Source organism: Myotis nattereri, assembly GCF_964212035.1.
Source record: "Myotis nattereri genome assembly, chromosome: 2".
Lineage (NCBI taxonomy): Eukaryota > Metazoa > Chordata > Mammalia > Chiroptera > Vespertilionidae > Myotis > Myotis nattereri.
Window position 1 is genome coordinate 58022891 of NC_138076.1, and position 26631 is coordinate 58049521.

At 38.0% G+C, this 26631-nt stretch overlaps 1 protein-coding gene across 2 annotated transcripts in view; it reads right to left on the reverse strand.

Moving 5' to 3' along the window:
- SLAIN1 (SLAIN motif family member 1) overlaps positions 1–26631 on the reverse strand; it is a gene marked incomplete at its 5' end in the record, with an annotated part of 57120 nt that overhangs the window by 18173 nt on the left and 12316 nt on the right. Inside the window, 3 exons of one of the 2 annotated variants that reach the window (XM_081083306.1) lie at positions 144–293; positions 1230–1379; positions 23098–23237. In XM_081083306.1, coding sequence (XP_080939432.1) covers positions 144–293; positions 1230–1379; positions 23098–23237 — 440 coding nt within the window. The remainder of the gene's footprint in view (positions 1–143; positions 294–1229; positions 1380–23097; positions 23238–26631) is intronic. The other variant, XM_081083307.1, reaches the window with a different exon arrangement.

A 26631-nucleotide genomic window follows, 5' to 3' on the forward strand; every position in this document is an offset into this window, starting at 1 on the left:
AGCAGGACAGAGTATGAGAGAAAGGACCTAAGTGTGTGCCCATTACTGGGAAGAAATATCTGAAAACTCCCCATGCCCTCCCAGTTCTAGTAGAAGCCTCCAGTTTAAAATGTGTTCTGGTCTAAAAAAACACACAGACATACTTTCTTCTTGCAGACGAGCCATGATCTGCACGTCAGTGAGGTCCTGTAGCTTGTACCCCATGGAGATGGAGTCGTCCTCCAGTTCTGAAGTGCTCAGCTCACTGTCTATAGACGACTGGGGACTGAGAGGGGAGCCCCTGGAGGTGTAACCTAAAAACAAAGGATGTAGGTTTATTGTTTAGACTAAAGAACTGATATCTATTTATGCTTTATAATTCATTATCAACAATCTGCCCTGTTTTCATGTCACCAAAAAGCGACCAATACAAACTGTAAAGAAGAGAGATCTCCTGTTGTTGTTGTTTTACCATAATAACAAAAGAAATCATTGATGCCATTAGATAAGCACATATCTAAATGCATTGTGTAAGTACATGTCCATGTTCACTTTAATTAATAATCAGATATGCTTCTCTCAGTAGTAATTATTATATAGTTTAAAATTTAATCCGGTCCATTTTTTAAACAGTTACAAACAATAGTGTTACAAATAAGTAAGAAAATCACATATAAAAAGCACACATACATACACAGAAACATTTACAAAACCTGCGAAATTGTGTGTAGAGCAGTCAGGAGACTGGTAGACACTCATGAGAGTGAAAAAGCAACGGCTCGAGATAAGAGAACAAGGAAGATAGGACCCAAGGGGAGAAAGCTGCAGGAATGGAATCTTCATCTCATAAAGAGCAACTATGTCTATTTTCCATGTAGCCCTGGCTGCAATAAAAACCTAAAATAATTTACAGAACAAGATATAAATCCTTGTATTTTTGAATCTTAATAAAAAGCACTGAATTTTTTGACATTTCATTTTAAAAGCACACTGGGCACTTGGAAACACATTAACTATATACACATACTGTTGACAACAAGGGCAGACCGCCGACCACACACAACTGAGAGCAGATTAATGGTGTTAAAGTACAAATTAACATTAGCCTTTTTCATATCCAAGGTAAGTGTGCAAAAAAAACTCTCCATGTGATAAGATTACTCTCAAGCTTTTCAAGATGGACATTTAAGCCGTGTTTAGTAACTAAATGACAAGAAAGCAAGCAGCTAGTCGAGAAGTTGAAACATTACCTGTTCTTTCAGGTGTTAGTATTGCTTTATTTGAGGTTTTAGAGAAGCTGGGAGTATTAATGCCATTGCTATAAGGGCTGAGTCTTGCAACAGGACTATAAGGAAAAGCCAGGGAGACATTTGAAGAGAAGAGACTCCGCCATCGGCTGGCTGTCACAGAAGCAGAAATAAAGAGCAGCAGTTAGCAACATGGAAGCAGAATGTGACTTGTCAGAGGAAGGAAAGGAAGCGGTTAAAAAAAAAATGAAAAGACAAAAAAGCAACTTTTCATCAGAATAAGTTAACTGACTTCTATTTACCTAAGGGGAAAGTATGTTTTAAAAAAAGGCAATTTGTGAATGAAGGTCATATTTATACCTCCTTTAAGAAGCAGTAAATCAGTCTCACCTTGATTAAAGCCAACATGCCCATATATCAAGGAAAATTTGTTTTGAAAAACTCAAAAAAACTTACCATCTTTACAAACTGTGGGAAATGTTCTTAATATTAGCCATACACAGTCTTATGTTCTTCCTAAGGTTAATTTTTCAACCCATTTAATATCAGAAAATGTTGATAACATTTTTTATAAAAACTTAATAAATTATGGAAGAAACTTGAAGTGACTCTTGTGTTTCTGAATGGCCTTGAGTCTAAACAAGACTTATGCCAAAGTGATACAAAAATCACAGGAGGGTACACATAGCAAAATGTAATGGCTGCTAGTTTTGATGGCAAGTATAGAGACTAATTGGTGATCTATTGGATTTTTCCTTTTTATAAAAACATTTCCCAAATTTCCATATTGAACATATACTATTCCTATAACATCTAAAGGTAGAATTATACATATTACTTTAATACTATAAAATAATGAACAAAAAAGAATTTCACCTGCAGTGGTTAGATAATCTAGTGTTTACATTATCTCCCCTGGCTAACTAGTGTGTTTCCCTCCTCCAAAATCACCAAGCCCTTGTTACTTTCTAAGTGCTTGGGATCATGAAAAAGACCCCAAACTGTAAAAACCTGAATAAGTCACATGAAACATCACTTCTTCTCCCTTCAAGGAATACAAATTACTGCACTAGTCAAAATCCACTTTCCTAAAAAGTAACCATTTAGGCATGTACACAAGCAAGATGAGAAAGATAAATAAAAAATACAAATTTGGTTAAACCTCACCTTTAGGCAATAAATAGGTTTATATTTTCTGGAAATTTGACAAAACTTGAAAAACATACAAAAAGGACTGTTTTGAAATGTGTTCCCCAAATCACTTTTCATAAGCAATGCTCACGAGCAAACAGTTGGCAAGTATTTAAAAATGGGCATGGGGTGGAAAGATAGAAACCATGGGAAGTAGTTTGTCAAGCAAATAATCAGCTCCAAAACTGGGATTTGTAAGACCCTTGCAAAATATCACCTAGGTTATTTTTAAAAAAGCAAAATGTTTCCTGTTATTTCAGCATTTTAGTAAGCACTGTTGAGATTTAAATACCACCCCTTTACAACTACATAAAAAATATCTTTTCCTCACGTAGGTGAAAGAACTAGGCAAGAAAGTGTCTACATTCACTGTGATTATGCTTTCAGACTTTGTAAGTTTCATGGTGGGGGGGGGGGAGGGGACACTCCCTGAAGCCCAGTTCCTAACTGACACCAATCATGTCACGTATCCGATATGTAATTAACTGTGGTTAAGCAGCTCTTCTTAAGTTGAGCCAGAGCAGAGATGTGTGGAGTGGACCACTCCCAGCTCCTTACCTTCTGGGTATGTAAACTTGATCCCAAAATACACTGAAAAATAGGGGTTAATATGCAACACACTCTTGGTAGCTGTTCTCACAGCTTCAATCTCCATTACTCGAAGTTTCTCATTAAAAATTCTATGTTAAAAGGAATCAATAGTTCTTTGTGACTGCTAACTTGCTGAACAGATAATGTTATTTTATACCAGTCTGATCACTCGCCAGGCAAATTACAGTGACTGCGTGTTGTCACCCACAGATGCAGACAAATTCGTACCCCAAGTAAACAGCATTCATCGCTCTGCACAGTAACCACTGTGACCAGCCTCCCAGCACAATGGCGCAGTGATTGTGACTACGACAGCAAGAGCCCAACCAAGCACACAATTAGCATCTATTGCAAGAGAGAATGCTGTGCATTGTCCCTTGGCATGGAGGCTTTTAAGAAGAGGGAGGAGCATTATTGTGGAGGCAAGCTAAGAAAGCAACCACGCTATATTAGTGCCAAGGTTGTGGCAGAGGAGAGGAGAAGGAAGTGGAAACCCACACATCCTACTTATTCTTCTCTGTGTAGCGGAAGAATTGTAACAGGAAGCATTTTTATAGAAAATAAAATAAAAAGAACTTTTCACAGGGCAATTTTGTTTTTCAATAAATTAATTTAATGGGATATATATATATATATATATATATATATATATATATGCATTAAGCTTTTTGAGAAGTCCAATGATGACCAAAATTATCCTCAGAAAGACTAAAGGAGAAAAAGGTGATAAACTTCTGAACAGCAGTATTTTCATAGACTCCTACTCCAAAGTTCTAGCTATGAGGAAAGGGCTTCTCATACTTGGCGGGGGCATGACTATGTATTTTTCATTTAATTGCAACCCCTGGAATAGCAGGGAGGTGGGCCCAAGCATAAGGATATACATTTCATATCACACTTGGCAAGGTTTTTTCCCCCAAATGCCTTAAGTTAAACTGCCTCTCAGAACACTGCTTTCTCTACGTTGCACTGCAACTTCCCGAAGACTCTCACCACCTCTGACCTCTCACCAGTTACTGCAACCTGTTCCTCAATGAACTCTCAGCCACAGCACTGCCTTCACCAAGACTGTCTGAACATCACTACCAAAGCTATGCTAGTCGTATATTATTTTATTTTTTTAATTCTTAATCTTTATTGCTGATGTATTACAGATGTCCCTCTTTCCCTCTCTCATTGCCCATCCACCTGGCTCCTGTCCCACCCCAGGCCTTCACCACCCTATTGTCTGTGGCCATGGGCTATGCAGATAAGTTCTTTGGTTAATCTCTTCCGGCCCTCCCTCCTCCTTTCCCTCTGAGATTTGTCAGTCTCATTCATGTTTTCATGTCTCTGTGTTTATTTGGTTCATTTTATTTTGTTCATTAGATCCCACATATAAGTGAGGTCATGTGATACTTGTCTTTCTCTGCCTGGCTTATTTCACTTAGCATAATACTCTCCAGGTTCCTCCATGCTGCCTCAAAGGGTAAGAGATCCTTCTTTTGTACAGCTGCATAGTATTCCATTGTGTAAATGTACATATCTTTTTTATCCACTCACCCACTGATGGGCACTTGGATTGTTTCCAGATCTTTGCTATTGTAAATAACACTGCTATGAACATAGGCATGCATATATTCTTTCTGACTGGTGTTTCAGATTCTATTCTTTTAACTCCTACTTTCTTCCATTAAGTACTACAGTGGCTTTTCATCAAATACAAGCTTTTCAAGGTACTCACTGGCACTCTTATCTATTGCCATGTATTCCATGTCCACCTTTAGAGTGTTTTCTGAAACATACTCATATATGCATAACCCATCGACACAGACAACAGGGTAGTGAAGGCCTGGGTGGGAAGGGGGTGGCGGCTAGAAAAGGTCCAAGGCAGGAAAAGGGGACATATGTAATACTTTCAACAATAAATATTTAAAATGAAAAGTTCAAAAGATGTAAAAATAATAATTATCTACTAGTAGTTTAAGCTTTCTAACTTTGTCTCCCTTGCCTAATGAGCATTTCCTATTAAGATAAATGTTGTAAATTACTAAGTTGTTCAACTGTTAAGATTTTGAACACATTCAACATTTATTGATTGTATACTGTGTGCCAGACATTGTGTCCGTTAGGTACTCACTCAACTAGCTGTTTCTACTATGAGAAGAAAAAATGAAAACAACTGACTCCAAAACATGTTAGAATGTTGCTTTATTTTTTAACTCTTTTAGGTTGATGTAATACTGACCTTTTGATAAGATTTTCATTCAATCAGTTATTTTTCCTTGTATTTGTATGATCTACTGCTTTCTTAAGTTTGATTTTGAGTACCTGCAGGGACTACACAGCAAAAACTTGAATATTTATTATATTCACTACAAGTCTAGGTAAAGATGATCAAGACATGATAGGAATGTCATTGCTTAAAATGCTGTGTGTGTGTGTGGGGGGGGGGGGGCGTGGCCAAAAGAATAATTTTCAGTGTGGAGAATTAAAGAAATTTAGATTCTTTCTTAAACATATCATGTCACCTGGCCTTTGTGATTTTTTATCAGTTGATAGTATCATCACTGGAGCATTTATCAAGTCCATTTTGGAAGGTACTACTTTGCTTAATGATGTACAAATATAACTACATAGATGTTATTTTTCAGGCCAGGCAACTTTGAAGATGTATAGACAATAAATTAATAGACATTTAGACACTCTCAGTAAATGTTTTCTGTAAAGGGGCAGCTAGTAAATATTTCGGGTTTGCTGGCCATATGGTCTCTGGTGCAACTACTCAACTCTGCCATCACAGCATTACAGCAACCTCAGACAATCAAGAAATGAAGGAACATGGCTATGCTCCAGTAAAACCTTAGTTATATAGAATGAGAGTTGAATTTCATAAAAAGTATGGGCCATGAAATATTCTTTTGTTTTCAACCACTTAATAATGTGAAAGGGCCATACAAGAATAGGCATAAGGCCAGATATAGCTGTAGTTTTCCAACCCCTGGACTAACATACAGGCCAATTTTATGGCATTCACTCTGAAACATGCACAGGATTAGCATTTTAGTGCAAGGGTATATGTCAGGTGTCGAGACATTACAATGATGGCCGATAGCATACTTCTTTACTGCAATTTTTCATAACAGTCTTGTAATAAAAGACCAAGAAGAGACACTAGACTGAGAATGCAGATAACAAGAGGTCCACTCTGAAAGTTGGAGCTTGACAAGGTAGCATCTTAGTGTTGAAGTGTTCTCATTTGAAAAAAGGTGTTTGTCAGAGGGTAATAAGCAAGCCTGTGGTAAATATTCAGACAAGTTTGCAGCATGCATTCTCAAACTATAAAGCAGTTATTAAAAACTACTTAAAAGTTACAGCGAGTTGTAGCAAAAATCCTATATAATAAAACCCTAATATGAAAATCAACTGGTCGCTATGATACACACTGACCACCAGGGGACAGACGCTCAACCTAGGAGCTGCCCCTGGTGGTCAGTGCACTCCCACAGGGGGAGCGCTGCTCAGCCAGAAGCTGGGCTCACAGCGGGCGAGCACAGCAGCAGTGGCAGCGGGAGCCTCTCCCACTTCCACGACAGTGCTAAGGACCCCTCGGGGGTTCTGGACTGCAAGAGGTTGTGCATTGGGCCTCTAGTTTTCTATAAATACTGAGGAAAAATGTTCTAGAAGCTAGGTGGGAAAAAAGAGCGCAGACATTTTCCACGCTTTCACTTCTCCTAATTCTTAGGTAGCTTAACCTGTCCTCTCAAAATAAAATGGGCATGCTTTTTCTATTATATCTTTTTTCCAATTACAGTTGATCTGCAATATTAGTTTCAGGTGTAATCAGTGGTTAGACGTTTATATAATTTACAAAGTGAGTCCCCCAATAAGTCTACTATGCACCTGGCACCATACATATTTATTACAATATTATTGACTATATTCCCTATGCTTTTTTTACATACCCAGGACTATTTTTATAATTGGCAATTTGTACTTCTTAATCCCTTCACCCAGCCTCTCAACCCCCTCCCATCTGGCAACCATCAGTTTGTTCTCTGTATCTGAGTCTGTTTTGTTTATTTTATTCTTTAGATTATACATGTAAGTGAAATCATATGGTTTTGCTTCTCTCTGACTTATTTCAGTTAGCATGATGCCCTCTAGGTCCATCCATGTGGTCACAAATGTTACGATTTCATTCTTTTTCATGGCTGGGTAATATTCCATTGTACATATGTACCACATGTCTATTGATGGGCACTTAGGTTGCTTCCACATCTTGCCTATTGTAAATAATGTTGCAATGAACATGGGGTACGTATATCTTATCTAGACTTAGTCTTTCCTCAGATGTTACCAACTCAGTGGCAAAGTAAGGAACCTTGATTTTTAACAATTAATCAAATTAGGTCAACTGTTCTCACTTATTTATCCAAAGATTATCTCAGAGGAAACAAATGTCCCAAATGCCACATTTTTCAGAAATATGGTTTCTTCAAAACCACAGACCCAGTTCAAATCTTTGCCTCTTTACCAGAGTCCCGGAAAGTAAGGGAAAAGGAAGCAAGGAGAAAGTAACAAAACTTCAATTCTTCTGCTTTTATTTTCTCTTTATACAACAGGTAGGCAGCCCTCAATTCTAATTCAAACAATTAGAGGAATTTAACTACATGGCCCAGCGTGCTCTGAGATCAGTGAAGGATGGGAGACATCAATTCTTTCAATACTTTTTCTTCTCCCTTATACAGGCAGGACGTTTCATGCAGACACAGTATTTTAACCTAAACCACAAACCAGCAGGGCAGGAAGACTTTAATTTTCACAACTAGCCTTTCTAGTATAAACTTCCTAGGTGGTCATATTACATCTTTAAATACCTAGATCCTACAGAAATGCCTGGCCCATAGATGCACTCAGATGTTTAGGCTAAGCTTCAACAAAGGCAAAGATAGTATTTTACTGGTTCACTTCTATAAATTCTGCAGACTGAGGTACAAGTTCTCTGGAGAGGCTATATGTTTACTTTAAGCAAGCATGACTGACTTGGCTGCAAAATGAGCAAGCCCCCTGTCACAGTAACATATGGCTTGCAGCTTATCTGATCCACTATTTTTATGGGGTAAACTTGAGTAGCATTAATTTCCCCATGACCTGATAAATAAGCATATGGGATCTAGGAAGTCCAATTATTTAGAAACAGGTGTTCATAGTGTTCTCTCCCAGGCATACACAAAGTAAAGAGGATTTAACTATTGTGCATTTGCCAGTGTATTCATATAAGTAGAATTAAACGATGCTCCTAATTGGTATACTTAGGGAGTATTTAATTAGGGTGAGTTAGTGATAACCCCCAAATCTCTCAATCTTCAAATTATAGCTAGAAAAATCTACTGGATTAATTTGAATATTTTCCCACAATTTTAGCTCATTCAGCATATGATGACCAATGTAATGGTTTAAAATTAGTAACCATGATATATATCCATGTATAACCCAAAACACTGTAGATACTCAATATTTCAATTTCATTAAAAATGTAGTAATTTACAAAAATATGAATGCATACCACCTTTAAGAAATATCTAGTAAAAGAGTTAATATGTCCATTTAAATAATACCTAGAACTAATCAAGAAAGTCACTTTCAACATTAGGATGAAGTTTTAAAATATATTTTAAGTTTGAGAGTAACTAAGGAATTATATACCTACAATGATTGGCAGACAAATGTTTAGTACATATTTGGTCAATGAGAGTTAAAAAAATTTCACCACAAAGAGCATTGCTTAATAGCACTTAATCCCTAGGAATCAGAGTTTTAGAATAGTTATTAATCTGAATTTAATAGGCCAAGTGTTTCCTAGGTCTTAACAGTTAAAGCAATCTCGTTGGTTAAAGTGTATAGTCATCATAATTAAAGCATCAAATCTCTTCTGCTCAAATCTTAACCAAGACCTCATGTCAGATGTTCGTCTCTCACTGTCACTACTGGATCCTTCTGTGAGTCTTCTCCAACAAGGACATAGTCTAAGAGCAAAGCTGAAAAGTGAGGGTTGAAAAGAGGAAATTCTATGGCTGTCAACTATTTCCACTTAATTGCTGGTCAAAATGAAGAGGAGCTTTAAGCACACACGGACCAAATACAGTGGCATCCAGGACCAGAGTGATCTCTGAGGCTTCACAGATCATCACCAGACTTCCCACCTGCAGTTAATAAGGGGGATTTTTTAGAAATTTAACTTTAGTAGTTATCACACTTCAAAGGCATGTTTAAAAATTCCCTTTTATAGGAGCCATTTTCTCCATAAGCCTGACTGCTCAGGCTTAAATCAAATTTAAGGACAGTGAAAATAGCCATAGAATGTGACAAGAGGGTCTGTGTGAACGTAGTGACTTAACCTGAGAAGAACAAGGGGAAAGAGTGACCTAATAATCTGTCGAGGTTGTGATGCTGTCATGCAGATTCTAGACAGCTGCTTTCCACTGGACTACAGCCACATGCAGGCTGCGACAGCCAGCTAGAACAGCATCCAAGTTCCACCATGCAATACGAAGTAAGTTAAGATGCTACAGAATCTAATGCTATGAAGGAACAGGCTAGATTATCTCCTGTCTCAAAGTAGTGGGTCCCCCCACCACCCCGCCCTGCAAACTAAGGATAGACTAGATAACCAGTAAGAGTCTCCTGACCTTGACTGTACAGTATAGTAGGAAACCCAAGCCTAGTAGGCTACTGGGATGCACTAGACGTTCCTGAATAGAAGAGCGATGGAAATGAAATTTGGACAGTCCTTTCTATTCTGCACCTCCGGGGCTATCTACTCTCCTTTCAGTGAGGGGCACAACGCAAGTGGCTTATCCCCAGTGACAGAAAGGCCTCTGACCCACTAATCTCGGGAGGTGGCGGAATGTAAACATAAATTTAAAAGTTTTTTGCCAAAACCGGTTTGGCTCAGTGGATAGAGCGTCGGCCTGCGGACTGAAAGGTCCCAGGTTCGATTCCGGTCAAGGGCATGTACCTGGGTTGCGGGCACATCCCCAGTAGGAGATGTGCAGGAGGCAGCTGATCGATGTTTCTCTCTCATCGACGTTTCTAACTCTCTATCTCTCTCCTTTCCTCTCTGTAAAAAATCAATGAAGTGTATTAAAAAAAAAAAAATTTAAAAGTTTTGACAAACAAGACACATTTGGGAAGGGGGTCCCTAAAACTAACCACTCTCATCATTTTATTACAATAGCTGCACATAGAAGAACATTAAAATATACATAAAAGTCTAAAACAGCCAGACCCACTTTCCAAGAGTTTTGTCTTAGAATTGAGAGGCAATTATATAGTTAGTGTTTATAAGTGTAATTTTAAGTAGACAAACCAGCACCACCTTGTTGGTAGCCGACTCCCCACAGTGAAAAGGTTAAACATTGAGGACACACACTCTCTCTTACCTGCCACTTCCATCTCCAAATCTGACAGTTCTAGTTTTACATTGTCGAGGTTTACTGCATTATCATTCCATTCTATAGTTGTGATTAGGACCTCTGTAAAGTGATCAGTAGATGGTAAACCACATAAATGTGGCTTTTCAGTGTTTTGATATAATAAGCGTCATTCACTGAGGAACTAAATATTGTAAAAAAACCAAGGGAAAGAAACGCAACTGCTTGGCAGACTAGACCCTAATCCGGTGATGGTGAACCTTTAGAGCTCGGCGTGTCAGCATTTTGAAAAACCCTAACTTAACTCTGGTGCTGGGTCACATGTAGAAATTTTTTGATATTTGCAACCATAGTAAAACAAAGACTTATATTTTTGATCTTTATTTTATATATTTAAATGACATTTAACAAAGAAAAATCAACCAAAAAAATGAGTTCGCATGTCACCCCTGACACGTGTGTCATAGGTTCGCCATCACTGCCCTAACCACTGGGTGAAGTACGTGACAAGCCTACAGCTTCAACTCCTTCCTTATTCCCTCTTTATTGGTTTCTCCTGGGTCATCTTGGTGGCCACTGTTCTCTAGATCTCAGGGATTTTTTCCTTGGACTTTTCCACCATCACAATAGGGTGCACAAAGTAAAATTTTCTAAATCTTTGCAGAATCAAAATCCCCTTCCATTTGGCCCACAATTTAGGATTTACCTGGGTGCAAAATTATAGTTTGAAAATAACTTCCCTTCAAACTAAAGGAAATACTCATTTTTATCTAGCATTCAATATTGCTAATGGAATGTCTGAGGCCTGTTACCACTGTAGATAACCTATTTCTTTCTTTGAACATTTCCAGGGTTTTCTATTTACCTTTAGAAAATCTGAAGTTTAATCAGGATATCTAGGTAGAGATATTTTTTCATCTACCCTAGTTCATACTGAGGACTTGCCTGTCTTCAGCTCAAGGAGTTTTTCCTTTGTTATTTATTGGTGCTTTCTTCCTCTCAACTATCTGTTTCTGCTTCTAAAACTATTTAAAAATTAGAGGTTCTGTATCTGTCCACCACATCCCCTAACTTCTCTTTTGTCTTTTTTTTGGGGAGATCCCTTTGACTAAATCAGGTGAACGGCTTGGTTTTTAGCCCTGTTCATTTTTTTTTTTAGTATTTCCAAGAAATTAAAAATGACTTAAAAGTGATTTGACTGCTTATTTTCCCAGAAATCTGTTCTTGTTTTAAAAGTGCATTACTGTCTTAAATCTGAGCACACAAATTCCTCTCTGGTCCTAAGGTGCTCATTTCCTACCAAGTCAGTTGCTTTGCTTATTTTTTCTTGTTGTTAAGTTTTCCCAAAATTCAAGTAAGACTTAGTTACTGGTTTATATTTATGAATAAAGACTAAATTCATCCTAGAGGTAATTAGTATGAGTTTCTTCTGCATCAATACAGGTATTACCCCAATGGGCCTCTAACTTAATAGAGAAAACTGAAAACAGGCACAATGTAAAGGATGGGCTATTCCATAGCAAACTTTCCATATGGTGCTGGACACGCAACAGCAGAAATGGCTGAGGATCCTCACAATGCAAAGTAAGGTGGTCTTTATCCTAGCGGTGGGCTGCTTTGGAAGTCCATCTGCTACTCCTCCCAGCCCCTGCTCAATGCAATGTGCACATCTGACGTTAGCTCGAGCTCTGCGTCTCAATGAGCAGCAGGAATCCCACACTGAGATCGCTCTACCTTTTTTAAAAACAGGTATCTTGTTTCATCCTGAAGACTAGACATCCCCACCACTTGCAACCACCATCTGTAGCAAATGCAACTCCTACTGCCAGAAAATCCTGTTACCGAACCAACATTCCTTATCTAAAAATGCTATAAGAACGGAAATCACACACAATCATATAGCATGTACTACACACACACGCGCTTATGAAATGCACACACAACTATAAATCCAAATTTCAAGACATACTTTTACTTACACACTTACACACACACACACACACACACACACACACACCGTTCCTTGAATTACAATCTTGCAGCTGTAACAGTGGAAAAAAATTAAACTCACAAATAGAAACTGGCAACAGCTCCAAAATCAAACACACGAAACTTGTTACTATATAAAAGTTTAAAGCTCTATGTATTATAAGTAAATGAGAATATCAAAGCCTTATGTTTTCAAAGTAAATTAAGTATCATGAAGAGTTTGGCCACATTGTTAACTACCACTTCTCACATGAAGTCATGTGAGAAATTCAGAATACTAATGAGAAAACCATAAGAAAACATTTTCAAGTTTATCTAAAGAATCCCCCTTAAAAAGTGCTAAAGTCTAACTTTACTCACATTCCAAAAAATTCCTAAAATCACTATTTCACTCCCCAGATTTTTCCAGATTTCAAAAAAGGCTCAGCCACATAAGACAATCCAGACTGTACCCTGTAGCTTTCCTATCCAGAATCATGTCATTTCCTTGCTTAAAACTATTCAGAGGTCTCCCCACCATCTTAAGGTCCAATCCAGAATCCTTAACTGCCTGAAAATCCTGCACACTCACCTTTCATTTAGAGCCACTCAGTTCATGTTTTCTCCCTCTTCACTTCCCTCCATAAAACTCCCACCACATTGGTCTGCCAGTTCCTCTCACATCATGGGTCTCATCTCGCCTCAGGGCCTGTGCACATGCTGTTCCTGTGCTCTGGGCTGTTCTGCTCCCTGCCCCTCCCATAGAGGTACTTGCTTATCTCTTGATGACTCCTCAACATACCATATCCTTGGGAAATTATTTCCTGGCCATAGCACTCTGACTCAGGTCCATTAGCGTCATCATGCTTGTTTTAAAGGAAAGGAAGAAAAAGAGTAAGAGCTGCTATATTTATAATGTTTCTTGTACTAGACTGCATGCTCCAAACACCAGCCATTGAGTTTGTCTTGCCACTGTATCCTTAGTATCTAGCATTGTGCCTCACCAGCAAGTACTCAGTACATTTATTTTATCATGTAGCATTTAAATCATCTCTCTGATCAAGGCCTGGTGTTTCAAAAAAGGAGAGTCTACAAATTATTACATAAACTAATTCTATTTTGTAGAGGTCACAAATAACAGACATGAACAGTAACCAAAATAAATTTTCACTGCCATGGAGGAAATTTAATCAATTATCAGAGTAGTATGAAAACAGTAAACACAAGTATTTGGGAGAATCTCTTGTTTTATTTTTTCCTTATTGAGGTAAGTAACAAAATAGCATGTCAGTTATATATTCGTTATAATAAACATTTATCCTCACTGTCATAAGTTATTGCTTTGTTTTTTAAAGATTTGAGAGAAAAGAAGGGAGAAGGAGAGAGAAAAAACCGATGTCAGAGCCAAATATCGATTACCTGCCTCCTACACACTCCTACTCTGGATCAAGCTTGCAAACCACGCATATGCCCTGGCCAAGAATCGAATCAGCAACTTTTTGGTGGACAGGACAATGCCCAACCAACTGAGCCACACCGGCCGGAGTAAGTTATTGCTTATTTTAATAAACACCTTCCTAATCATGGTAGAAAGTCAAAATAAAAACTACCTAGAAACACATGAGGTAGCAACTGCAAATTTCATAGGAGCACAATCTCAATTATTTGTACTAAATAACATTACCAGTAGTGAAGCAAATGCATTGGGGCTATTCTGAACAAAAAAAACAAAGAAAATATGTGACAGAAGCTCACAGGCATGAAATGTGACTTCTATTTCCCACATATGGGACTAATAGCAAATGTCACGAGAACCTGTCTCTACACAAAAAATTTCAGTATGGCTCCAGATTACTTTTCCAATGAGAAAGGGAATCCTTTACAAAGCTTACCTAAAATGAACTGCACAGACCAACTTTCGATTTTGTGCTCCAAATGTGACAGAGTACCTCAAGACTGGAAACACGAACTGATGGAGATAACATCTTGGGCCACGCAAGGAGAGACTGGACAGGTTCCAGGAGACAGACACTTAACAAGCTTCTTAATGACTCAGTTCAATCTGTGTGGCTTTTACAAATGAAAAGGTCACCTTCAGAGCACTGGATTAGCCAACCACTTTCCACTTCATTGGCTAAATTTAGAGAGAAATACTCCATCATAACAACTGAGACACAAATGGAAGAGTATCATGAAGATTTAAGAAAAACTCAATAAAGAAGTAATAACCATTCACACTTGCTTAGCATAATCCCAGAGGAGATGAGACACAGTCATAGGGAAACATGACCCAAGATAGTAATTGTGCAGGGCTACACTATTTGTGAAAACTATACCCACACTCCTCAAATGTGACCTGTCCTGATTCAATAGTTATGGACATTCAAGTATCTTAAGGCAAGATAAGCTTTTATTAACTGGCCCAAATTAACTGAACCACATATTGGGTGTTTCAAATTACTTAGATAAGCTTTTTGATCATTACTTGGTTATTTAACATCCCAGCCTCATGACCTGGACTTAGCTCAGACTCTAGTCTCATTCCAATGTAGGGTATCATGTGAGCTAACGCTGTCCATGAAAGTTCTGTGAGTGTTTGTTATTTATATTCTAAAGGGGTAGGGGAAGTGGGGAAGAATATAGAAAAGCATGTCAGAAATGGAATACGCATTGATCTAAGAAGAAACAGAAGAAAAGAAATAGACTAACAATGTGTCTTGAATGTTTTACTATTCCTGAATAAACTACATTCATTAAAACTTTTCAATTTGAGATTTCTAACTCTAACTAATATTTTTATTTATAATTAGAGAAAACAGACATCCCCAAAGGAAAAAATACTATTAGTTTTCTATAAAGTATAAATAGCTAAACGAAGAGTGTTCCCTGTATTTTTGGGGTTCATTTTCTGAATAAATAACTGCATATACATATAAAGCACTTCATATTTTTCAAAGTAATTTCACATTCAACATTTCCTGAAATCTTTCTAATAGCTCTGTGAAACCTATTCAATGTCCCCACTTACTTAGCAAAACACTAGAAACAAGTGGCATGCTTGTCGTCATACAGTTCAATTAGGGATGAGGCATTACCGGCACTAAGTCTAACTACTAGGTCAAAACTCTCCACCATAATTAGCATTCAACACCCACAATGTGATAGGAACTATTCCAGGCACTGGGGGGGGGGGGGGGGGGGGCCGAGGGAGGGGGAGCGATGAACAAAACAGACTCAAATCTCCACCCTCAGACTAGCATTTTAATGAGCACCACTATGTGATTTTTCTTCTTGGCGTGGCTACTCAGATACCATTAATAACACCAAATGTTCAATTACTTTCTTTGTTCATCTAAGGAATTTAAATATAGTCAAATTAATAAATCACAAAAGCCAAACATTCAGAACTTAAAACTTGTTTGAAAGGTTATTAAGCATTGGCAATTCAGAATGAAATTGAGGAGTAGGCCCCTATCCTCAGATGCTTCCAAAAAGAAAGTAACAAATGTTAGGACCATTTTCCAAAGAGAAGAAAACAACCAAAATTTTGAGTTTTGTCTAATATTGCACATTCAAATAAGGGTTCAGTGTTGTTGTTGTTTGTTTTTTTTTGGGGGGTGGGGGGGAGAGAAATATCATTCTAGGCTTTCTTAGTTAATTTTATACCAATGGACTGCAGATTTAGAAGTACCAAAAGATTTAACTTTATAAATTATAAAATTTTCACATTAAAAAAACCAGTTTGGAAAAGGGAAAGTAAGTTTTAGTTCCACAATAAAAAGTTTCAATTGATTTAATTAATGTTCAATTAATTTGCCCTATGAGAATTTAAGGGTAATTAATACATATCAGTCATCTGTAAGAATATGTATATACCTTCCACCAAAAAATAATTATCCCATTGTGACTTATACACACTCACACATACAAATACACACACGCACAGTTAACCAATTTGCAAAATTGGAACTGTGAAGACAAACTTCACTTGGCAATATCTTAAAACAATTCTAATACCCTTGTTATCGCCCTATAAAATTAAATATTACAAAACATGACTTACTTTCCCTCATTTTGTTCAGAAAAACAAACTTTCAGAAGATCAGGATTTTAATAAGATTTTCCTCACAACTTCAAGACTTTTAAAACTTGAATACTTCCATACACTCTCCTGTAACACAGATCCAGTCACAATGATGTCAGATAGAGCAAGCCTAGCTAAGATCTCCCAAATAAAAAATGTAGGTAGCAAAAGGAGAGCTAGAGGTCCTTCAAGAAGTTACCATTAGCAATGACAGAATTAGAGATAATTTTGGGAGAAATGCTGCCAAATGTACCTGCATAAACTGAGCTTGACAAACCCTTACTACAATCTGTTCCTGGAGATACATCCTTCTTAAGCAGGAAAGACAGATAATTTGTAATCAAGAAAACAGCAGAGGCTAAGTTCTAGAGTATAGGAGGGAATAAGAAAAGAATGGGATGGGATTCAAGACCAAGGAACCAGAGGGTATATAAGGTCCACCCACTAGATACACTATGGCTCCTCCTAGCTATGGCCCTTCTAGACATGTTCTACAGGGAATTAACCTTTAATTTATGAGTAATTTTCTCCCCCTAAAATCAGGGGCAAATATCTAAAATATATGCTAAGAAGCAGCATCTTATCTGAAGCCCCAGGCTAATATTAAAAAAGATTTACCCATCCCTTGGTAAAACAGTGAGTGTGTATAAAGAGAGACAGAGCCCAGCTGGAGTGGCCCAGTTGGTTGAGCATCGTCCTGGGCACCAGGAGGTTGCCCATTCAATTTAGAGTCAGGGCACATACCTGGGTTGCAGGTTCGATACCCAGTTGGGGCATATACAGAAGGCAACCAATCAATGTTCCTCTCTCACATCCATGTTTCTCTCCCTGCCTCTCTCTCTCTCCCCCTCTCTAAGCATGTCCTCAGGTGAGGATTTAAAGGAGAGAGAGAGAGAGAGAGAGAGAGAGAGAGAGAGAGAGAGAGAGAGAACGAACGAACACACCAGAGACTGAAAGGATGAGTTTACCCTTTCTTCAAATCTAATCCCTAATTGCTCCTTGTCATGGCAGTGGATGGTTTTACCAAATAGTCTTTAAATTCATGGGAATGTATACAACTACTGATCATTTTGCAACAAAATGCAGTAAAATAAGTAAAAACTAATTATTTAAAATTAAACATGCCGGTGAGTGGGAAAACAATGCCACAAGCTGATACTTCAAGTGACGTCAGACTTTCTTTTGGAAGAAAGAGATGGCTAGTACGGAAAGTGGTGCAAAGACTCCACCCCATCTTAAAATATTCAAAACCCAAACTGAAATTGTAACAGTAGTCATTGTGACACTGGGTTCAGAAAGAAATAAAATTTCATTTATTTTAGCAACAGCCTATAGGATAGGCCAGGTTCCCTTCTACCTGGTGTGACCCTGCCCTTGAGCAATTTATACTCAAATGAAGAGTCCTGGTCTCAAAGAAAATGCTCAATAATATTTGTTCCCTGAAAATGCTGACTGTTCAAGAGAGAAATTAAGCCTAAATAAAAAAGAAAATGCTTCATTAGAGTTACTTGAAACTTCTAAAATATAGAATGTTCACATTATTTCAATTAAATATTTATACTAATTATTAATAACATTTAAGTAAACTGTAATTTGTGATATGTTAATTAGCTATCATTGACAAAGGACCCCCTAAATTGAAAGCCAGTAAGAATTCTTCAATATGAAGGACAAAATATGAGTTCTTATTTATTCTCTTACAAACCCACACTAGAATGGCAACTAAACTAAAAGTCTTCTAAAACAGATGAAAGACAACAGGGAAGGAGGCCCCATCAGACTGAGTCAAGTCATTTCATTCAGAAGTGAGACAACAGATGACCATCAGGTAACAGACTTCCGTTTCAGCACTCACTGCTCTGAGGGGCCACAGTGGGGGATAAGCCAACAAGGACCCGGGAGGGTTCTGGAACTGAAGGTGCCAGGTACCACAAAGGGTAGGGATTCTAGGATGAAACCAAAACAGGACAACTGTTTCAAAGTCTATAGCAAATTACTGAAACACTTGGGCTCCCTCCCCTGCTTTCCTCAAAGATGGCTTTTATTATGTAAACTGAAACAGAAAGCTGCTAGATTTAGGTTACGTTACACAAATAACAGTACCTTACACAAAAACAGGAGGAGTAAGTGTAAAGTCAGTACACACCAGAAGGTAAAAAATTCAGTGAGCACAGGGACTTAACATCAGTTTTGATCACTGCTGTATCCCCATTACCTACAATGGTCCCTGACACACAGAAGATACTTAATAAATATGCAGCTAAGAGTGTAGAAAAGGTTTTTTAAAAAAATCTATAAAAAAGTAGGAAAAATAAATTGATAAAAAAGAGGAGAGAGAGAGAGAGAGAGAGAGAGAGAGAGAGAGAGAGAGAGAGAGAGAGAGAAAGAAAAAATGGGAACAGGAATCCAGGAGATTTGAGATTTGATAAAAGGAATATCTGGAAATAAAGAACAGAGAAAACTGGAGGGGAGGGGAGAATTATAAAGAAGTAATGCTTAAAATTTTGCCCAACTCAAGTTTCCAGGTTGAATTACACACACTGACTGTCTAGCACAAAAATGAAATTTCAAAATACCAGGAAGAAATTATTCTAAAATACCTAGTGTATTTTAAATAGAAAGGTCACAAGAATCAGAAACAAGAAAGGAACAGGACTTCAAAAGCAATCCTGAAGCTAAAATATAATGGACTAAGCCTTCTAAACTCTGTTGGAAAGGTTTCTATATTGAGAAACCATAGAATTCCCTACTGAGTCCAAAAACCAATCAAGTGTAAGAGTGAGGGTACAACCGAGGCACTTCCAGACATATGAGGTTCTCCCATGGATCCTCTATTCTCTCCTACTCCCCCAAAAAGCAACAGGAGAATATATTTAACTAAAATGGAATATAAGGAAAAGGAATCCTCTCCAGCAAGGAGACAAGTGATACAGCACTGAAGAGAGAAGGAAGGCCCACCATGACAGCTGTGCACAGGGCCACAGAGAGCCAGTTCAGTCTAGAGTAAGAGAACACAGGACACTACCAGGAGGAATAGTATTTTTTAAAAAAATTGGCTTTGCCCTAGTTGGTTTGGCTCAATGGATAGAGCGTTGGCCTGCGGACTGAAGAGTTCCAGGTTAGGATCTGGCCAAGAGCACATGCTGGGGTTGCGGGCTTGATTCCCAGTAGGGGACATGCAGGAGGCAGCCAATCAATGATTCTTTCTCATTATTGACGTTTCTATCTCTCTCTCCCTTCCTCTCTAAAATCACTAAATATATTTAATAAATAAATAAATACATAAATAAATAAATAAATAAACTTGGCTTTATATGTCCAACTGTACAAAGGATGGCTCATTTGGAGAGTCTGGGGATAAATTAATGACAAAGACCAAAATATCAAGTAAGTGTTTTTTTACAATTAACTCTAGGAAAAACAGAAAGTTAGATGAGAAAAGAAACATAATGATAAACTATTGTGTGGCTTAGATGTGACTATTTCTATCATAATCAATTGATGCATCCTAAAATTAGTAAAAAGCTACATGGGAGGATATGTTAAAAAAAAAAAATAGTGCCATATTGGGGAGGGAGGGTTGTTAAATTAAACCTTCACCACCCAAAGCAGAAAGCCAATGGATAATGTTTAAAATTTACAACTCAAGCAATAGCCATATAGGCATGGAATTTATAAAGAGGCAAACAACAAAATAAAAACAAATAGCTTTTACTGTTAATCCTAATTGGAAGATTTTTTCCCCCATTGCATTTCAGAGGGAGAGTAGAAGGGGGGGGGGGGGGGGGAGAGAGAGAGAGAGAGAGAGAGAGAGAGAGAGAGAGAGAGAGAGAGAGATGTGAGAGAGACATCGATTGGTTGCCTCCCACACCCACCCCAACTGATACTTGAAACCCAGGAGAGGTAGGTGCTCTTGACCAGGCATTGAACCTTCGACCGTTCAGTACACAGGCTTATGCTCTAACCAGTGAGCAACACCGGCCAGGGCCAAATAGCTTTTGTTAAGTAATTATATCTAGGTAATAAAATGGAATGGGAGGATGGGGTAGGAATTTGCTATTTTTCTTAAAGTACCCACAAGACCAATATTTCTAAACTACAGACATAATGCTTTATAAAATATAAATTTCAAAAATAGAAATTCAACCAATGATTACCTGTTCTATGGGGTTACTTCTTATCTCATATTGGGATTATGGATCTTTGGAACAAAAGCATTTAGTCTTAGAGCAAAAGAGGATTTACAAATTTAGCAAAAGACTAATTTTGGTTTTGAAATGCTAGTTCTCTGCTTAACTTCTATTACACAAAATTTAAATAAATAACATCATGAATAAAACTCCAGCTTTCAGTTCATTTCCCCATGACTTCACAATTCTGCTTTAGCCCCTAGTCAGTGAGTGGAAAATCAGATAATCAGGCACTTAGTCTAAATTCTCAAAAGCCTCCAGCAATCAGGATTATTTACATCAAATTTAACAAAAGCCTCTCCCCTATTGAAAAAAAAAAAAAAATAGAGTGTATGTCAATGTACCCTATATGCAAATGGTCTGAAGGGCCCAAATCCAATCTGTCTGTTTTTGTAATACCCACCAGCTAAGAATGGTTCTAACACTTTTTAATGCTTTAAAAAAATAATTATTTTGTGACACATGAAAAAAAAAAATCACATGAAATTCAAATCTCAATGTCAGAAGGTAAAGATTTATTGGAACACAGCCGTGTTCGTTACTGTCTGCATCTATGGCTGCTTTCTAGTGATGGCAAGGATTGTGGGGCTGCCCAGCCTAACCTATTACTATCCGGTCCCTTTCAGAAAAGTCTGTGACCCCTGAGCTAAAGAACTCTAGTTCTAAATTTTATTTTAAATAAAGTTAAGACACATTCATGTTTTTAAAAAATGTACATCTAAAAAGTCCTTGAATCAAGGATAAAGAAATTTAGGGATGAGCTAAACAACCTTGAAAGGGAAACATCCAGAGGGATTAAATGGTGGCTTAGGGTCATGCAGGTAAAAGGAAACAGAATCAAGATTAGAGTCTTCTGACTCTGAGAGCTGCTCTCTTAGATAAGCATCTGTTGCCAGAGTTTTAACCCCAATACTCCTTTGTTCCTATTCCGCTCTTCAACTTTCTATTACTAAATAACTTATTTCACTTTAAAATGTTAATAAAATATGCTTTTTAAATTTGATCTTCCCCAAATATTTAAAACAGACTGAAATTTACTAATGACTGTGCCAAAAAACAAGCAAACAAAAAACACAGCTGAGAATACTGGTTAAGGACAGTCTTCGGCACTGGGGACACCCAGGCTCTTATCTCTGCCCCCAGGGTATCACTCTGGCCTCATAATCCCCCAAATTTCTCTAAACTTCACTTTTCTCACCTCTAAAAGTGAGGATAGTACCAACCGCAGTTGAGTGGGGTAGGACTGAATAAAATAAAGATATGAAAAACTTAACGTTCTATCACAGAATTAAGAGCTCAAGAAATGTTTCCTATTATACTTTGTCTTATCACGTCCAAATATTTTTATAATCATTCATTATCCCTGAAGAGTTTCGTAGGCACTGTTCTCAAACTGCAGTGCCCATAAGAGCCACACTTGTGAGCTTGTCGATGCCGATTCCCTTGGCCCTACTCCCAGCTACACTGATTGTTTAGTCTGGAAGAGGCAGGAATCTGCATTTTCTTTCATTTTAATTGATTTCAGAGAGGAAGGGAGAAGAAAAGAGAGCTAGAAAACACCAATAATGAGAGAAAATCATTGGCTGGCTGCCTTGCACACTCCACACTGGGGATCAAGCTGGCAACCTGAGTATGTGCCCTGACCAGGAGTTGAACCGTGATCTCCTGGTTCATAGGTGGATGCTCTACCACTAAGCCATGCTGGCCAGGCAGAAATCTGCATTTTCAAACTCAAGTTGACAACTGGAGGCAGGTAGTCCATGGGATAGAAATAGTGTTCCTAGATAATGAATCAGATACTGAGAAGTTAAGAGACAATCAAAAGCCTAAATAATCACAGCTTTAATTAAGTAGTCTACTTAATCATAGGCGCTGAGTACTACTCATTTCTTTTGCCATTTTTCTTTTTACAACAGTCCTAATTTTTTTTTTTTAATTTAAACTTGTGTTGGGCTCCATAAGTTAATTAATGCTACATATAATACAAGATTATTTTCCTATTTATGAAGTTTAGTACTTCCAGTTACACAACCAACTAAACAGTTAAGGAACTCAAAATGGTCAGTACTCACATCCAATGAATCTTCAGTTTTCTATCTTGGAATTCAGCCACACAACCTTGTTACTATCCCCAGAGAATTTAAGACTGACCCATTTTAGTTATAGTATATTTGCAAACAGAAAGAAAAAAAAAAAGTGTATTCCTACTGTACAATACAAACTAATACAAGCTAAAAATCTGGCTAAAAAATAAGCACAAAACTAAATATATTCTATATTAAGAACCCCTGATGTGTAATACATGTGAAGTGCATGCAACAGCCACACCTCAGGGCAAGGTTTTTCTATTTAAGTATCTATTCCAAAATCAGCAAAAACAGAGTTGACAGTGGCGAGAGTCTGAGAATGTAAAGGTATCAGTTTGCAATTACCTTGCTCCAGTCTATGGCACAGGGAGCGCCTTGCTGCTTCCATCTCCGGAGTCGGATTATCTAGGACGTGTCTACACCACTGCAAAGGGCTCAGGGATTTTTCTGATGATGAGAATGTCTTTGAAGACCCAACGTATAACCTTAAAAAGAGAAATCTACATTATAGGTATTATATAGGTATGTAGAGAATACCTGTCTTCTAGAGAAAAATAACACGTATTTATTAACAACCTCTACCAAAACAGAACTCACATTTGATTAGTTTAAATACCAAAACTACTTTTTAACAGACAAACATCCCCAAGTAGAATGGGGATGCAGCTTGGTGGGAAGGACTCCAAAAACAGTGAAAATATATCTCAGAGTCAGAGATTGGAGGCTTTTGTTATTGAACTAACCTTGAACAGATACCAGGATGATCTGACTACCTCACTTTTCCAGAAAGAAACATTTTCATCTCTTTCTTGGCAATAGAATCTTACATGAACTTGAGCTAATGTATGTAAGCATGACATAGCAAACAAAGCAAATTTTATGTGCTTTTTATAAGCGAATGTCAGTTGTTTATTCATGCTCTCAACCTTCAAATAATCAGATACTTCTCTAGTCAAAGTCTATTCTAAATTTTGTAAGTGCTTCATTCTTATTAAAGCCAAACAAACAGCTTTTGGATGTATTTTAGGAAGAGTTCCCTTCCAGCATCTATACCATCCTATATAATAAAAGGCTAATATGGAAATCAACCAAACAGCAGAATGACTGGTTGCTATGACACGCACTAACCTCCAGGGAGAAGACACTCAACGGAGAAGCTGCCCCCTGGTGGTCAGTGCGCTCCCACAGCGGGAGCACCACTCAGCCAGAAGCCCTGAGCCCAGGCTCACGGCAGGCGAGCACAGCGGCGGTGGCGGGAGCTTCTCCAGCCTCTGTGGCAGCGCTAAGGATGTCTGACTGACGGCTTGTCTGAGGGCTCCCAGACTGCTAGAGGGTGCAGGCTGGGCTGAGGGACCCACCACCAAGTGCACGAATTTCATGCACCGGGCCTCTAGTTACATAATAATGGGTAGGACACAAAATAACAAGGAGGCACTATAAGTTAAAACAAAGATTTCCTATCATTGATATACTGGGCTAAGGTAAATTTTAGAATTTCAGTGATAGGGTTATATAAAAAGTTTTATCTTGAGGATTAACCAATAGTTAACTTAAAAAAGAAAGAAAATTATAATCACTAATAATTGACCTTATTTTGTAAAGCTGCTTCTAATTACAAATCTCATTAAAGTAATATTCCTTCAAAGTTACCATAATTCTAATGAGTGCACTTTCTTGAAATAACACTTCACTATTCACTCTTTTACTGTTTATAGTCAGGACTCCCACCTACTAGAGTAATTTATCAGTTGTCCAAGATGGTTGGGGAATATACTGTTCATTGGTAAATTATTCTTGTAAGTCAGGGATGGGCAAACTTTTTCTGTAAAGGGCCAGCTAGTAAGTATTTAGGCTTTGTGGGCCAGGCTCTGTCACAACCACTCGACTCTACTATTGCAGTCCAAAGACATCATAGATGATATGCAAATGAATAAGTTCCTATAAACTTTACCCATACTCATTAAAAGCTGATTTTCAGATGTCATGAAATAGGATTTTGTTGATTTTTTTTAACTATTTAGTAATATAACAAATATTATTTAGTCAGTCTCCAGGACGACACTGGCAAGGAGAAAAGGGAACCCTAGTGCACTGTTGGTGGGAATGTAGGTTGGCGTAGCCATTGTGGAAAACAGTGTGGAGTTTCCTTAAAAAATAAAAAACAGAACTGCCTTTTTACCCAGCAATCCCACTTCTGATTATATATCCTAAGAATCCCGAAATACCAGTCAGAAAGAATATATGCACCCCTATGTTCACAGTAGCATTATTTACAATGGCAAGATCTGAAAACTGCTTAAGTGCCCATCAGTGGCTTAGTGGTTGAGTGTTAATCAATGAACCAGGAGGTAAAGGTTTGATTCCTGATCAGGACACATGCCTGGGTTTCAGGCTCCATCCCCAGTCGGGGGTGTGTAGGGGACAGCTAACCAATTATTCTCTCCATTGATTTTCTATCCCTCTCCCTCTCCATCCTCTCTCTGAAATCAATAAAAACATATTTTAAAATACGTATTTTAAAAATCAGTGGTACATTTACACAATGGACCAACTGCTATAAAAAAGAAGGCACTCTTACCCTTTAAGACGACCTGGATGGACCTGGAGATTATTATGCTAAGCGAAATAAGCTAGCCAGAGAAAGACAAATACCATATGATCTCACTAATATATGGAATCTAACAAACAAAACAAACTGATGAAAAATATAGAATCAGAGGCATGGATACATGGAACAGACTGGCAAATGTCAGAGGGGAGGAAGGTGAGGGAGACTGGATCAAGAAGGTGAAGGAATTAGCTGAAGAACACATATGCATAGCCCATGGACACAGACAACAGTGCGGTGAGGTTCAAAGGAGGGGAAGGGGGCAGGGGCTGGATAGAGGTGGGCAAAGGAGGGGAGAGGGATGGGAGACATCTGCAATAGTGTCAACAATAAAAAATTTAAATAAAAAAAGGAATAAAGTGAGTTTCTTGTAGGCAGTATAAAAAAAATAATAATGTAAAAATTTAGCTGACCAGCCATATAAACCAGGCAGCAGGCCCAATGTACCAGTAGGATACAATCTAACTCCTATTGCAAATGAGGATCCTAAAATATCTGTTTGAATTGATTTAATAGTAATCCCAATATATCATCATTCCCTGAGAATGTGGACAATCCTGCCTTCATCAAGAGTATATTGATTAGTTAAAAAATTTATATTCCTGGGCCCCACCTCCATCTACTGGGACAAGATTATCACCTACCTATGTAAATCCATCCCATTCACCCTCTCCTGCTAAAGGACTTCTGAACTGTCCAGAACCGGGTAGCTCTCTAGACCCCCAGAAAAGGTTAGTCTAGGCCAGTTGTTCTCAATCTTTGGTGCATTGAAATCTCTAAGAGGGCTTGTTGAAACAAAACTTGCTAACACCTGATTACAGGCAAGTCTACCGGATTCAGTAGGTTTGGGGATGGGGTCTAAGAACTCGGAATGTCTAACCAGTTCCCAGGGGATACTGATACAGCTGTCTGGAGACACACTGAGGATGGATGCACTGCGCTAAGCCAATCGTAGTAATCCCATTGTTCCTGTTTGCCCAGTGACTGGTTTAGGCACAAGCCCTGGACACAATCCTAACCAATAAAAACTAAGGGGAAATATTCTGATGGGTATGTGGACAATATTCTCCCCATTTTCAAAGGGGTCACAAATGACCCAATTACATGCTGCCTACAACATTTACACTTTATTTATTTATTTATTTATTTATTTATTTAATTGATTTTTTTATAGAGAGGAAGGGAGAGGGATAGAGAATGAGAGAGAAACATCGATCAGCTGCCTCCTGCACACTCCCTACTGGGGATGTGCCCGCAACCAAGGTACATGC